The 15,089-nt window shown below is 42.4% G+C and overlaps 1 protein-coding gene across 3 annotated transcripts in view; it reads left to right on the forward strand.

The window, feature by feature from the left end:
* Positions 1-15,089, forward strand: part of AFF3 (ALF transcription elongation factor 3) — a 526,899-nt gene that overhangs the window by 74,726 nt on the left and 437,084 nt on the right. The window contains exons 3-6 of one of the 3 annotated variants that reach the window (XM_046663032.1): positions 8,914-8,988; positions 11,286-11,406; positions 12,439-12,751; positions 12,878-13,263. In XM_046663032.1, coding sequence (XP_046518988.1) covers positions 8,914-8,988; positions 11,286-11,406; positions 12,439-12,751; positions 12,878-13,263 — 895 coding nt within the window. Of the gene's footprint in view, positions 1-8,913; positions 8,989-11,285; positions 11,407-12,438; positions 12,752-12,877; positions 13,264-15,089 lie in introns of those variants that run through there. The other 2 variants (XM_046663033.1, XM_046663034.1) reach the window with 2 other exon arrangements.

Consider the following 15,089-nt stretch of genomic DNA (forward strand, 5'->3'; position numbering starts at 1 on the left):
AAATAATTCATAATCCTTATCATCTTCCTCTAAGTCAGCTTAATTATAGAATTTTCACCGTAGGAAGTTGGAGAAATGTCCTCAAGAATCTCTGTGTTGAGGTGGGGATATGGATATTTTTTCATGTCTAGCTGGCACTTTGTACATAGTAAGTGTTAACTGAATATTTTTTGATAAAAATATATTATTTTAAAAACTTAAATTGTTTTTAATATCCAGAACTTCTGTGGAACTTAGAATTCCGATTCTAACCGTTATTATTTAGGAAAATCATTTAAATTTTCTAAGCCCCACTTTTTCATTGATGAAAGACCTTTATCTTTAAAATGAGCGTAAGAATGTTTACAGCACACAGATTTTATTTCATTTTTATGTTTACACGTTTGTTTATTAAAATTTTGTGTTCTGCTTAAATAAGGGCTATATAACAGGTTTGTTGAGAGGGATTCAGAGGATAACAAATAAAACTTTCTTTACAAACTTTCCAGCACCAGACAGTTGGCCAGTATTACTTTATTATGATTCTCATTGTTATTATATTCTTTAACCATAAAGAGCGTTTTAGGATCCAGAATCTGAATAGATTTTCGTTCTGTTTGTTCAAATTGTGATATATGTATAGGCTAGCTTTTGAAAAGGAAGGAAAAAAAAATTAAACAATTATTTAGCATGTATTTTTAAAGTATTTTCTTCACTGCCCACTCTGTGCTAGTTAATATTCTAGGTCCTGGGAATACAGGTTTACAGAAAGTAGACATAGGCCCTCTTCTTAGGGAACTAACCATTTAATGGAGGATTCAGATAATTAGTGTGAGAAATGTGATTATGGGGGAGAATGCAGGTTTCTCTGTAGTACATATGAAGGGCCCCCCAGTCAGGACTTGGGTCCGTCGAGGGTGTCCAAGAACGTTTCTGAGAGGGAGGCATCACCAATCTGACACCTTCAGGATCAGGAGGAGGTGAGCAGGTTGCAGAGCATACACCTGGGCTCAGAGAGAGACCAGGGCATAGAGATTGGATGGATTGAAGGCTGACATTGGAGAGATAAGCAGGGGCAGATCATCTCTGCAGGGCCATCGACACCAGGTTTAGCTTCTGTCCAAAGGCGGTGTGGAGCCAGAGCAGTGACGTGATCGAACTACTGTTTTAAAAATACCACTTTACTGTGGAGGCGTAATTCTACTGGGGCGGGAAGAACAACCAGGAGACCCTTTAGGAGGCACTGCAAGGGACTAGGAAGGAGCCAATGGTGGCCTGGAGTGAGAAGGTGGCGGTGGAGGAGAGAACTGGACAAATTTGAGTGATATTGACAGGACTGGGGGATTGATTGGATATAAGGGGCAGTGGTTTGGCAAATGACAGAGTCAAGATGGTGCCCATATTTCTGACCTGAGTAACTAGGTGGGTAGTGGTGCCATCCACCAACATAGATGACAGAAGTGGAGGCAGAGGCTGGGGTCAGGGGGTGGTGAGGGGCTAAGTGTAGAAATGCTGGGCTGTGCATGTTTTTGGGAAACCTGACTTGAGGAGACCAAGTGGATAGTTGGATAACTGGGTTTGGAGCTGAGAAGACAGATTGGGTGAGTCTTGGAGCCTTGCCCGTCATCAACATAAAGATGGCACCTGAAGGCAAGGAGTGAATGACATCACCCAGGAAGACTCACGGGAGAACAGGCCAGGCTTAGACACAGAGACTTGCACAGAACCCCGAGTGACAACTGCTTCTAAAGGAGTGTCCCAGGAAGAAAAACATGCAAAGCAACCTCAAGAGTAGCCCAAGAGGTGGGAGGGAAACCAGGAGCACGTGGTACCACAGAGCCTGGAGTAGACAGCCTCTTGAAAGATGGTGTCAGCTGCCTGGGAGGTGGGGAGTGAGAAATATCCATTGATTGCCCAGTGAGGAGGTGGTGACCCTGCTGTGAACAGCAGACCCTGATCCCAGATGGCGTGGGCTTATTAGGAAAACCAGGGATTGGGAGAGACAGCGAGTCTCTGTAGAAAACTGTGGTTGAAAACAGTCAAAAGAGGACAGAGGGTCAGAGAGGGCTTATCATTTTTTTTTTTTTTAAAGATAGCAGGACCTTGAATGAGTTTATTTGCTGATGAGAAAAAGCCAATTGAGACCAAGACAGTGACCAAATAGGAGAAAGTGGCCTCTATGGGAAAGTGGCCGGTGGGGGGAATAGGCTTCAGGGCTCAGGTGGGAGAGTTAGCGCTGGGCCCTCAGAGGGGAGGAGGAGGGGTGGGGTGTAAAGGCCTGAGTGGCAGGGAGGTGGGGAAAGGTTGGAAGGGGGGAAGTTGAGGGAGCATCTACCCATGGGCTTCTGTTTCTCTCTGACTGAGGAAGTGAGCCCGGGGTCTCATACCCTGGTCCTGCTTTCCTGATGACCCTAGAGGCTCCATCCTCTCAGGGGGGTACTGTGTTCTCTTTCAGATACTGGAGAGTGTTAATTGTCTTATTTTCCTCTTCCTGTCTCCTTTACCCACCAAGACTTCTTGCTAAGCTGATAAACTGCCCTGGACCAAAACAGGTTGTTCTCCTCGTCAAAACAGGGTCTCTTCCCTCTCAGATAAGTTAGTGTCTATGATAGTAGTTTCCATCTGTTCTACATGGAAGACCAAATGGTTGGTCTGTCAGATAGCTTGGACATCAGAAGGTGTTTGAGGACATGCATATCCCTTTAATTCTACCTTTCCGTAAAGTTAGCTATTTGTTTTCATTACTAGCCTCGGGCTAGTTCTGTCCTTCACAGGTAAATTAATTCAGTTCAATAAATAGCTATAGCTCTAGCTGACTCTTGCTCCTTTTCAGAAATCCCATTCAAACAGATGGTTCATATCTCATTCCTCTGGGAGGAAAAGAAGTTGAGGAGTTGGATTCAGGAAGAGCATGAGCCATTCTTTAATGGCTAACATTTGGGGTCTCAGGGCTTTCCGTGTCCAGGAGCTTGATCCAAATGATGTCAGGAAGTTATATGAGAGGGCTCGGCCACCCTTCTGCCCTCTGACTTAAAGCCATGCCCATGACCCTGAGTGGCCGCATGGGGGTTGTATGGAAGAGCATCGTAAAAACATAAGCGTGCTATAAAATATGACCCTTCCTGCATATGGCTTTAAAATTCCTGGGAGCCCAAGTTTAGAAACTGATGCTGTAAAGTGAAAATGAAATTTAACCGAGCATTTGGTGGAGGAAAAGTAATTTATTGTCTCTAACATGAAAGCCCTGGCAGTAAGCATCCTTCTCATCATGCATACCTATGATTGATGCCAGCTCTGTGCTGCTGGCTGGAAGGGAGCTCTTTGAAATAGCATAGTAGGGACTTTGCAGGTGGGTCTCATTTGGTTAAGTTACTGCTTTTGTGAGGCTCTGCTGCATCTTTATATTCTACCAAGAAGAAGATGGTAAATCAGAGTAATTGCTTCATCCCAAGGCACTTTTATATTGTAAAGGAAAAAGGTCCTGTTAAGAAACTCAAATTAACTTCTGCTGTTTATACTATATGGAAAGCCTCTTTGAAAGCTGCTTGTCATACAGCCTGGTGGTTTATTTATCATGGAACAATTCCATTAGAACCTGACACTTGTTCTCATGGCACCAAGACTTAGGATCCCTTGGGAAAAGCATTTAACCCTTGGAAATGCAAAGCTGTCATTTATCTGTCATCTCTCTAAAAATTCACTCGAGTATATTTACGAGAGAGATTTGGAACAGTCATCGTTTTTACTGAGTTAGGAAAGGAGTTGGGATCCAGTAAAGGATCAGTAAAGAAATGGTAAGTGTCCAGTACCATATTGCAGCACTGACTTGTCCATGCTAGTTCTGTTGTAAAAAGCGCTTACTATGGTCTTCTACAATTCTTAAGGAATTCACTGTACAGAATTCAGGGACTGGAGTATTAGTTAATTGCTAGTGCTGACTCATTTGAATTGCTTGTCCCAGTAATATTTTACAGGTTTTAGAAGGATTCTTGATGTGTATCAACCAAGGAGGCTTAGCAGATCTTAGAAGAATGAACTGAAATTGTCATGATATGAAAATTAACACCCTTCTTCCTGGCATTTACTAACAAAGGATGGGGGTACCATTTGTTAAAGCTCATCAGTGAGCAAGTTCCCTGGGGAGCCAGTGGGGTAAGAGTGTAAGAATTTGGTCTCTGGTGCCAGACTGCCTGGCTTCAGACCCAAGCATTGTCGCTCACTGGCTGTGGGACTTGGACAAGTTAGTTAACTACAGAGCCTCTTGTTTCCTCACTGGTAAGTGGGGATAATGCCTCTTGGGATTTTGAAGATGATTAAATGAAATAATTCCTGTGAAGTGCTTTCCACAGTGGCTGCGTGTAGTAAGAAAGGGTAGTGGTTGTTATTAGCAAAATTGAATATGGGGGTGATGGGTCTGGGAAGATGGCATAGATCTTTCAAAAAGGCTATCTTTCTTTGGAATATTTGTGGGCTGACATCGTCCATGGGTGATCGTTACTATGTGTCTCCGAAGAAGTGATTATGGCACAAACCACACTCACTTCTCTTCCCATTCTTGTGGAACAGATCGTAGCCCTAAGGCAGAGATCTGTAAATGCTCCCAAAGACAGTTTCAAGACTGAATTAAGATCGAGATAACCTTAGTGGTTAGAGACAAGTAAGTACAAGGTAGGACTGACCTTTTTGAGGTGTCCATGGTAAAAATAATCATGGGGGTCACACTTACAAAGCTGATGGTGAGCCGGTGGCATAATGCTCTTGGGGGAAAGTAGAGCGAACAGGCATGGAAACTGGAATTACTTGACTCAAAAAGAAAGCCTAGGGGCCGGGCCTGGTGGCATAGTGGTTAACTTTGTGTGCCCTGCTTCAGTGGCCCAGGGTTCACCAGTTCAGATCCCGGGTGTGGACCTACGTACCGCTTATCAAGCCATGCCGTGGCGGGTGTCCCACATATAAAGTAGAGGAAGATGGGCATGGATGTTAGCTCAGAGCCAATCTTCCTCAGCAAAAAGAGGAGGATTGGGGACAGCTGTTAGCTCAGGGCTAATCTTCCTCAAAAAAAAAAAAAAAAAGAATGCCTAGTATAAGTAAGCAGTGAAATGGTAATGTTCAGGATTTAAGGGTTTATTATATGCATTGTTGACCAGTTCTCACTCCTCAGCAGATCTTTAGCCACTACCAACCTCACTACTATCCTTATCACCTACCCCCATCACCACCACCACGCCTACCAGCATCACCAACACCACCCTCCCCAGCACCACCCTCCCTAGTACCACCAACACCAACACCCTCTCCACCACAGCTACCACAGCTCGGTCCTTGAAGGACTCCAGTGGGGATCATTCATGCCTCTTTACCCAGCTCTGACTCCAGCCCCATCTTCTCACTGCCTGAATTGCTTCTATCACCTGTTCACTCCGTGACCACCTTTCTGCCTTTCAGCCCACCAGCTCTGTCTGTGGGCTAAGGAGAGAATTTGCAAGTACACTTCAACAGCCTTGCTTTTCTCTGAATTAAGAAAGGATTACTGATCTTTTATTATTTGCTTTATAAATAAGGAGATATGTTCATTAGTTTGACTCATTAAATTTAAAGCAATTGTTATAATTTTGGCGTGTTTGATTAAGTTTCTTTAATTACACACAGTTGCAGATGTTGCAGCTCCAGAGAGCAGGAGAGTTTCTGTGAAACTTTCTTCTCCTTTCCACTTAGTGCCTTTTCTTCTTCCTGTTTACCCCTGTGGCTGCCAGTCCACACCCCAGGGCAGCTTAGTACGTTGTCCCAGGACTGTAAATGTCCCGTGACTGAAAAGATTGTCTCCTCTGTGATCAAGCTGTTCAAGGCCAGCTCTGATGCAAACTGTAGAGAAAGGGAGAGTGTGTCTGGGAGCCCCTCTATTCTCCCCTGCGTCTGCCCTTCGTTTTGTCACTCCCAACCACGCCTGCTTCAGGAAAGGATCAGATAAACCTATTTAGAGTGAAGAAGCAATGACAGGTTCACGGTGAAGCAAACCAAGGAAACGAGACTTTAAATGTGGAATGCCAGCTTGTTAAAGTAAGAGCGTCTAGGCCAGTCACTGCCCGAGTTGTCTCCAGAGCATCTAACACAGTGGCGTTCGGGAGGCATTCAGGAAATCCTTTCGGACTAAAGTGAATTGTGTTTCTGCTAGTTGAAGAGGATTAATATTTTTTAAACATGGAGAACATGATGGCTTTCCTCAAAGGATAGGCAAGAGGTTATTCATTCTCTTCTCCTTGAACTCACTTATTCCTAGACCCCAACCCTGGAGACACACCAGTGGGTAGGATAGTGTTGTTTTAAGAATAAAACACTTTGATGATTCTAGTCAGGGGGCCCCTTAGCTATGTGTACCCTTGGCTGAAAGCCTCCCCCTTGGGAGGGGCAGTTTGTTGGAGCCAGTGTTCAGATGTGAACAACTGTATGTGGATCGATGCAGGGCTCTCCTGGCCAGCTGGGTCTCTTGGGGCCAAGTGGGGGCCCAGCTGGAGGGGCCGCTGCACTAGCTCCGGCACCTTTCCCTCCAGTAGGGCAGCTGGGCAGAGAATGGGTAGGATTTGATGAAAAAGGTGGTGACATCAGCCCCAGATGGCTTACTTTAGAATCTGTCATTTCGTTATTCACTCATCTGTCCTCTACTCTACTATTCTATATTACATGCATATCCTTTTTGTGTGTGTGCTCTGGAAAGAGACTGATTTTTGTCTTTCATTGTTTTGGTAATATAAAAATTTTAGCAGCTGAGCCTTTATTCCAGAATTCTCCTTTTAGTTCCCTTTGAATGAGAAATAGCTTCCCTGTGTTTCACTTGTCCTGTTATGCTTTCGTGGGGCTTGTGTTCACTATTTATTAATACTGGGCTTGTAGACATCAGGGTTTAGGAAGTGTGGCCATCTCTTGGCTCATGGGCAGCTCCTCTTCCTTGGATAGACACGAAGAAAGTACTTTGGACATTGCTGTTCCTTCTACGTGATGTCTTCGTTATGACATCGTTTTGAAAATGAAACTCTGATTCTAAGTTCCTTGATCTTGAAAACAGTTAATCTAGTAATAGTATCTACCATCCCTACTTTCCCTAAAGGGGCATTGTAAGGATAATTAAGGGACATATATGTGAAGTGTTTTGAGTTCAGTTGAAGGGAGAAGCTATCAGGTGCAAAGGTATTGCTATTATTTTGTTTCATACTGTTACCGTATGATCATGAATACATTAATTTTGGAAATGATGATAATTTTGTGTTTGGAGATCTATTCCTACTTAACCAGCGTAATTGTTTTTGACCTGAGTCCTACAAGATACCTCAATTTATGGGCCAAAAGCAAGTAAGTGGGAAATGATCAGAAATGTTTTTACTATGTTTTTCATTGGCTGTTTTTTTCTATTCTGAAAATAAATGTCTTTTAAACAGAATTGATTAAAAAGCTTTATTTTCTGGGAATGTTATGCATCTGCAATAAATAATAAATAATATTGTAGCAGTTGACTGCCTCCACTTTCATGCAAAATAAATAAATATGTTTGGTGACATACATTTGAGGAGTGTGATTCTTATAATTTTCACAGCAGTAGGGAACAACTTTTCAGATGATAGAGATTTTACCATCTGCTAGTAACAAAGAAACATAGCTCATAACACAAGGCTCTTACTAGGTTTAACGTATGTATTGGCATGCCAGGAACCGAAATCCTCTACAGCTTTAGTCAACCACCCCTGGGGAAGTTGACCTGACTTTCAGCACGTCAAGTGAAAGGCTCCTTTGCTTGAAAAGCAGATAACATGGTCCTCACGTTGCTAGAATGGCAGAGGAGGGAAGAGGGCTGAGTTTTAATGGTGAGAGATCAAGAGAAAGGCACTCCCTGGGATTGTAAGTACCTACGCGGATTTCGCTTGTAATTAGTGGAATGGTGGACTCACTGTTGAGAAGACACTGTCTTTTTGAGTCAAAATATTTAGTGTTGGTAGAAGAGATAAAAGTTCAGACACTTAGGGAGAGATGGGGGATAGCAAGTCCAGACTTTCTCTTACAATGACATTTGTTTTAAGCAGGTGACATGTTAGCTTCCTAGGCCTGACATGACACATGGGGGTTGTGGTTGTAGTTAAGGATAAGGAGTGGATTGCTTACCATTAAGAAGGGCTGAATGGTCAGTGGAGCCTACAGATCTGCCTACCAAGGAAAGGGAAGAAAAACCAAAGTGAAGCCATTGAAGAAGTATTGCCTCTCTTTTTGGGGTTTCCTTTGCTCTCCTCTGGAGAAGGGCGATGATTGTCTTTTTTGGTCATTCTGGTTTCATCTGATGGCGTGGAGGTTACTGCATGGCACAAGCATCGTGGTGGTCGCATAAAAGATGGCCAGTGCATTTGTATTAGTAGATTGTGTGTAAGTGGTCCTGAGGGTGTTCAGTCCTTCTTAGTGTTCAAAGCCATAGGCTGAATGTGTGGGGAGAACCTCACTGGAGAACTTTAGCTATCTGTGGTCTGCATATTGGAGTGCTTTGGGTTATCTTCAAGCTTAATGAGTTGAGGAATGAAGCAGATTTAGTTGGGAAGGAGCAGCATCCCCCTCACCTCCAACTTCTTCATATTCGGAAGTGATCCGTGCTCCCTGACCCGGAAATGCAGTGAGTCTGATACCTGCCGAGTTGATTTGGGCTTGTATCCTCATGCCTTTGTCTTAAATATCTAAGCCACGTTGCAAAATAGGTAGGGTTTTGTTTTCGTGCTGCACTCTACATTGTCCCTCCCTTTTTCATCATGCCTCCTGTTTGGATCCCCTTTGGACCTTGATGTCCTTGTGCCCTTTCCCCCTGGCCTTTGGGGAAAAAGTTGGCAAACTCATGCATGCTAAGATATCAAGGGCTTATCAGGTTTAAAGTGTTTTCCCTTCTTGTGGTGTCTACATTTCTTACAGGGGTGAAGACATCTTAAACCAGAGGAATGACTCTCTAGTTGTGGAATTTCAGTCATCAGCCAGCAGATGCAGGAGGTATTATTTTGGGAATGGGGGCCTTCTCAGAAGCCTGGAAATCATCCTAAATGCCTGCTCTGTGTTCATAAGGCCACTTTGTGCATCACACCAGTCTTGTGTGCTTGGTTGGCTTGACCTGGCTGAGGACAGCAAGCATGATGTGGAAGTCTCTGTGCATGGAGTTCCGCAGGTGCTTCACGGGCGGCTGTATGTGCTGCAGAGGGGAAGAAGTGTGATGCATGCGATGCAAGCTTATTTTTCTGACTGCAAATGCTGGTTTTGGTCCAAAAGTTGTAAGTTCATAGTAAAACTAGAATTTCCCTCTTGGTTAAAGCCCACTTCATGCCCCTCCACAACATATGTGTCCTCAGAGTGGTCTCCATTTGAAATTCATGGAATGTTCATGAAAGCTGGGGTTTCACATTGCAAATGTCCACGAGCTGGCAGAACAGTCATACCCTCCCCTTTGAACCCGAAGCTTGGTTCTGTGAATAAGAGTGTCATTTCCATCTCGTGCCTCCCTATGCCAGTCACTGTTACCACAGCCACCCCGGAGAGTTCTCAGTGATCGTGAGTTGGAGCTGTGAGCCTCTCAGTTGGTAAGGCTGTGACTGTAGCCTCCCTTTATATGAAGGTCACTAGTTGGACTCTCAAATCTAATAACTTTGGGTAATGTGCTAAGGATGAATTAAAATGCTAATAGGCTACATGTTCTGGGTATTTTAACATTCCCTAATCTTAAATTTAAATGAAATGCCTGAGGTGCTCTCACAGCCTTTCCAGAAGCGTGTTTACCATCGCCCCTTAGACAGTGAATTTAAAGTATATTCTGGCCACACTGGCAGAGCCAGGAGGATAAGCAGTATTTATTTTATGATCATTTTATTTTGTCCTCTACAGCTGTATGACACAAATACTCTTTTACTCAAGAAAGCAATTTAGCTAAAAACAACCACCACCACCACCTCACTGTTTTCCTAAGTTTCTTTGAACCCATAGATCTTTTATTATTAACAACATTTAACAGCAATACGTTGGAGTTTTGGCACCTGAAGGTATTCCAAAGCCCTTTTGTAGATTACCTTCATGTTGAAACCTTACACCACCACCATGAAACATCCATGCTTTATAATGAAGACACTGGGGTTCCCAGAGACGTGTGGCTTTCCTGTCATCCTGTTGCTGGTTATGGGAGAATGACAGTCAGTAGGCAGTTGTTCTGGCTTCCAGCTCGGGCATCTGTCCACTAGACCAAGTGGGAGCTCTAAGCAAAATAAAGACAAGGTCACTTAAAGTAAATGCTTCTGCTGGGAAATGAGGATCATGCTCGTTTTGAGTGACATGTCAGTTCTTTGCAATTGGCAGTATTAGTTCTGTTGTCTACACTGAGGCCAGATTTCTTTATCTAGGGAACTGAAAAAACAAGCGTATTTCCTTCCGTCAGTAAATGGGCCCCTTCCGTCTTATTAGTTGAATTAGCCCCTTTATTTTCTCCTTATTAGGAGGAAAGGACACTATTTCTTCCTTAGTCCTTCTAGTTATCTGGTGTCTGGTCACTTCATAATTGTATTTTAGGAGAATAGATATTAATTTTCTTCAACAAAAAGGCCGAGTTCTGTGAAGACACACCATAATTCAATTTCCGTTCTCTCTCTTTGTTGCCTGTGCCCCTTCCTCCTGGCACATTTTTCATAGTTAGGAGGAGTGATAGTGTCAAATGTATCAGAAGGAAGAATTGATTCCGTAGTAGTTTGACGACTTGACTGATTAACAGAGATCAGAAGAAGGCTCATAACTGTGAAAACCAGTGCAGCATAGAGTTTGAACAGCTCTTTAGGGAGCTGGCTAATGAAAGAATCACTACAGAAACACAACCATGCCAAAAAAAAAAAAAAAAAGAAAGAAAAGGAAGAAAAGAACGGGGGCATTCCCATATAAGACTCAGAGGCTATGTCATGAGAGGAAATACGCTCATAACTTCCATTTACACATCATTGTAATTATCGTCTGCCTTAGGTTTATTTTCAGTCTTCTACTGTCAAAGTTGCTCAGATATTTCCTCTTTCACAAATCAGGTAGAAAGGTCTAGTACTGATTGGAACTTGTCCTAAGGATTTTTTCCCTCCTGAAGAATTTAATTATCAGACACCTGAGCTGGTACTGTTTGATTAGACTGGCTTTAATCTGATCCATGTCCTTGTTATCATCACCATGTGTCCCTGAACCAGACTTCTGCTCTCTGGTGAATGTTAGATGGGGCTTTAGCCTTCACTTTTTTTGCATGTGGTTGTTTTCTTTTCTTTCTCCTGATGCAGTGTCTATGAACCAGATAGAAATGTGTTACGGAGGAAAGAACGAGAAAGAAGAAATCAGGAAACTCAACAGGATGATGGCACGTTTAGTTCAAGTTACTCCCTCTTCAGTGAACCCTACAAGGTAGATGGTTTTCAGTTGTTCATTTCCAGCCCTCCCTTGTACCTCTAGCTCCATGATGGCAGACTTGACTAGAAGAGTTGACCAACCAAACTTCAGTTAGTTTTCTGCCTCTTCAGCCCAGGGAAGACAGTTCGACCACTAAGAATGGGGTCTTCTCCCACAAATCTTGGTGTCTAGCTCATATGTCTTTACCAGCTACGACCTTGGTGAAATGTAATTTTTGCTTAATATTGAGATCTGCTTGCTGTGATTTTTATCAATAATATAGACTTCATCTCCGCATTGATTTTCAAAGTCAATGCCATTTGTTACATCTTCTAAGCTGTTAGGAAACAAAAAGAGGTTGGGTTACATATTTGTCCACACAGGGATCATGCTGGGATCAGGGTACCTGACAGGGCTAATGAGAGAGAAGCTGTTGGATTGTTTCTCATTTATGCCAAAGGCCAAAAATAGAACCTCTCTTCCAAAATGAAATATCTCCCCAGATTTCACTAATATCTTAGGCTGTATGGAGCTATGGATAGTTCAGGCTGGTAGCTTCTTGCATATTTAGTCCCCTGTTCATTTTAAGCTTTTCTCTGACTTCTTTTGCCTGTCACTCTGGGTTGCTGACAAGAATAATTAAATATTTAGAAATTGGAAGCAGAACAATTTGAGCCAAATCTGAATTTTCAAGAAAAGCTTCCAATGGAAGTACAAAAATGAAAAGAAAATCTAGTCCCAGAAAGCCTTAATCCAGACCATTTTGTGAAGCTGCAGTAGTAAATTTTCTGATTTCCTTAGCTGTGGCACAGTGTGTTGATGGATTCCCTTTTTGTGCACTCTGAGGCCATTCACAGCTTTCTGGTTCTGGTGCGATGCAGAGTGCTGACAGAGGTCTTCAGAGATGACGATTTTGATTTCAGCTCTCAGCTCTCATTCTGAATGTGGCAGTCCTGGCTCTGTGATCAGTGAAGACACCTCTCCATTATTTCCCATGTTCCTGTTGTCTCTAACAATCAGGTGGATGTTGTGTTTTTCTTTCTCCAGACTAACAAGGGGGATGAGCTCTCCAACCGGATCCAGAATACTTTAGGCAATTATGATGAAATGAAAGACTTTTTAACTGATAGATCTAATCAGAGTCATCTCGTTGGCGTTCCCAAACCTGGGGTTCCTCAGGCTCCTGTGAACAAGATTGATGAACATTTTGTTGCAGATTCAAGAGCCCAGACCCAGCCCTCGTCTGTCTGTAGCACTGCATCTTCCACACCAGCAGCTGTCCCTGTGCAGCAGAGTAAGAGGGGCACCATGGGCTGGCAGAAGGCTGGGCACCCACCATCCGATGGCCAACAGAGAGCAAGTAAGCACGGACACAGGTTGCTTGATGTTCACAAATCTGCTAGCCCAAAGAATCATAATAAAAAACCTAATCACTATGTGTCAAGCCCCTCATGCTCATCTTCCTCTTCTTCTTCTTCCAACTCAGCACAACAGGGCTCTCTCAGGACCTTGCTTGGTGATGGTGTTGGCAGACAGCAGTCACGGACCAAACAAGTGTGCAATGTAGAAGTGGGTCTTCAGACCCAGGAAAGGCCACCTGCTATAGCAGCCAAGCACAGTGGCAGTGGACACTGTGTCCAGAACTTTCCTCCTTCCCTGGCTTCAAAACCCAGCTTGATCCAGCAGAAACCGACTGCATATGTGCGGCCGATGGACGGCCAAGATCAGGCACCTGATGAATCTCCAAAGCTTAAGTCATCCACGGAAACCAGCGTGCACTGCACGTCGTATAGGGGAGTCCCGGCCACCAAGCCAGAGTCCGCCAGAGCCAAAGCCAAGCTTTCCAAGTTCGGCATCCCCAGACAAGGAGAGGTGAGTCTTTTCTCAATACCACTTACATGCATCTGAGTAGTTCTGAGTGACTACCTGACAGTTGAAAGTTCAATTCCCGTGTTTCTCTATTTCAATGTGTGACTGACTTCATGTGGTTGGATTTGTAGCAATCAGTAAAGGAGGATGTATACATAGATAATGATTTCTCAGAATCTCAAGTTGATTATAATCAGAATTTTTTAAGTACCAACAAATGCAGTTGTGTGTCTGTGTTAGTTCGGGAAGGAATGTCTCTTTCAATGTAGTTAAAGGGATTTTTTTTTTGTGAACAAGCCTGTGTTGGAGGAGATATATACTAGAAATAAAAGTATTTCAAAGTCTATACTTTTTAGTATATAAAGAGGTTAATTTTTATGTAAAAGAGTTGAGAAATTCAATCTTTTTTTCAGTTTTGAAATGTTCTAAGACAGATTTCATGAAGTCCACCTCATAATGATTTTTAAATAATTGTTAAATGATTCAATGTTGGATATGGTGAATATTCAGATGTAGCAGGTGTCCCATCCTTATTAGAGTATTTAAGATCCAGGTTTTTTGATGTTAATCAGGTAAGAACTCTCCTTGTCCTGTAAAAATGGTCTTGGGTTATATGAAGAGAGTGAAGTCTTTTAGTTCAGATTCGTCTGGTTGCATTTCGATTTTATTCTGAAGTATTTTTTCATTACAAAATGTATAGATTGGATGTATGGAATATTAGAATTCATAACAAGCAAATCGCAGAATCACAGAGGTAGGAAAGAAGCCATGAGTAGTCACTTGAAGAGTAAAGCTAGGTAGAAAATGAAGTTTTGTTTTAGACAAGCACATTTCATACTGTAGTCCAAATTGATGACAGTTGTCAGGAACATATGAAGAAGAAGTATGACTGCACAGTTTTTTGTTTTGCTGTGATATACTAACTAAAATAAAATGTGCATTCTCGAACATTGTCCTTAGGAACTGTTCCGTTTCCTTTTTCTTTTTGACATATTCTTTTTTTAAAGATGGAGTCACACTGGGGCCAGAATACTCTTTTTTTTTTAACTCTTTATTGAGACTATGATAGTTTACAACCTTGTGAAATTTAAGTTGTACATTATTGTTTGTCAGTCGTGTTGTAGGTGCACCCCTTCACCCTTTGTGCCCCCCCAACCCCCTTTCCCCTGGAAGCCACTAATCTGTTCTCTTTGTCCACGTGTTTAACTTCCACATATGAGTGGGGTCATACAGAGATTGTCTTTGTCTATCTTGGCCAGAATATTCTTTGTGCCTTAATTTGATTTAATAACCAAGTGAAACAAATGATTTGACATTTCTCATTGTGTGTCTGATGAGGCTAAGCTTAACCCTTTCTGAGTTATCATCTCAGAAAGCGCCTGTACCAGTTGGCAGATCAACAAATTACCCTTAGAGAAGACAGATTTTTTACTCTGAGATGTTTACAAAAAGGTTCTAATGAGGAAGTTAAGTGGCATGTATACCAGTAACTTCTTTATATTATTCATTTGTGATGGGTCTCATAAAGTATGCATTAGGAATTGATAGATGCAAAATGTAACTTCTGCAGACATTTATGTTTTTAAAAGTTTCTAGGAAACACACATAGATACCATCTTATAAAACTGAATTTCTCCAGCTGTCTGATTTTTATCATTATCAGATGACTGGTACTGGCAAATAGAGCATGACTTATCCTTGAACAGAAGTGACTACAACTACCAGGCATCCCTTTATGATTTTAATCCAAGTTGATTCCTTTTCAAAATGAAGTGCCAAAGAAACTTCAGATTTATTAGGTAATTATTTATTTATTTATTTTGGAACCC

This window comes from Equus quagga, chromosome 5, assembly GCF_021613505.1.
Source record: "Equus quagga isolate Etosha38 chromosome 5, UCLA_HA_Equagga_1.0, whole genome shotgun sequence".
Taxonomy (NCBI): domain Eukaryota; kingdom Metazoa; phylum Chordata; class Mammalia; order Perissodactyla; family Equidae; genus Equus; species Equus quagga.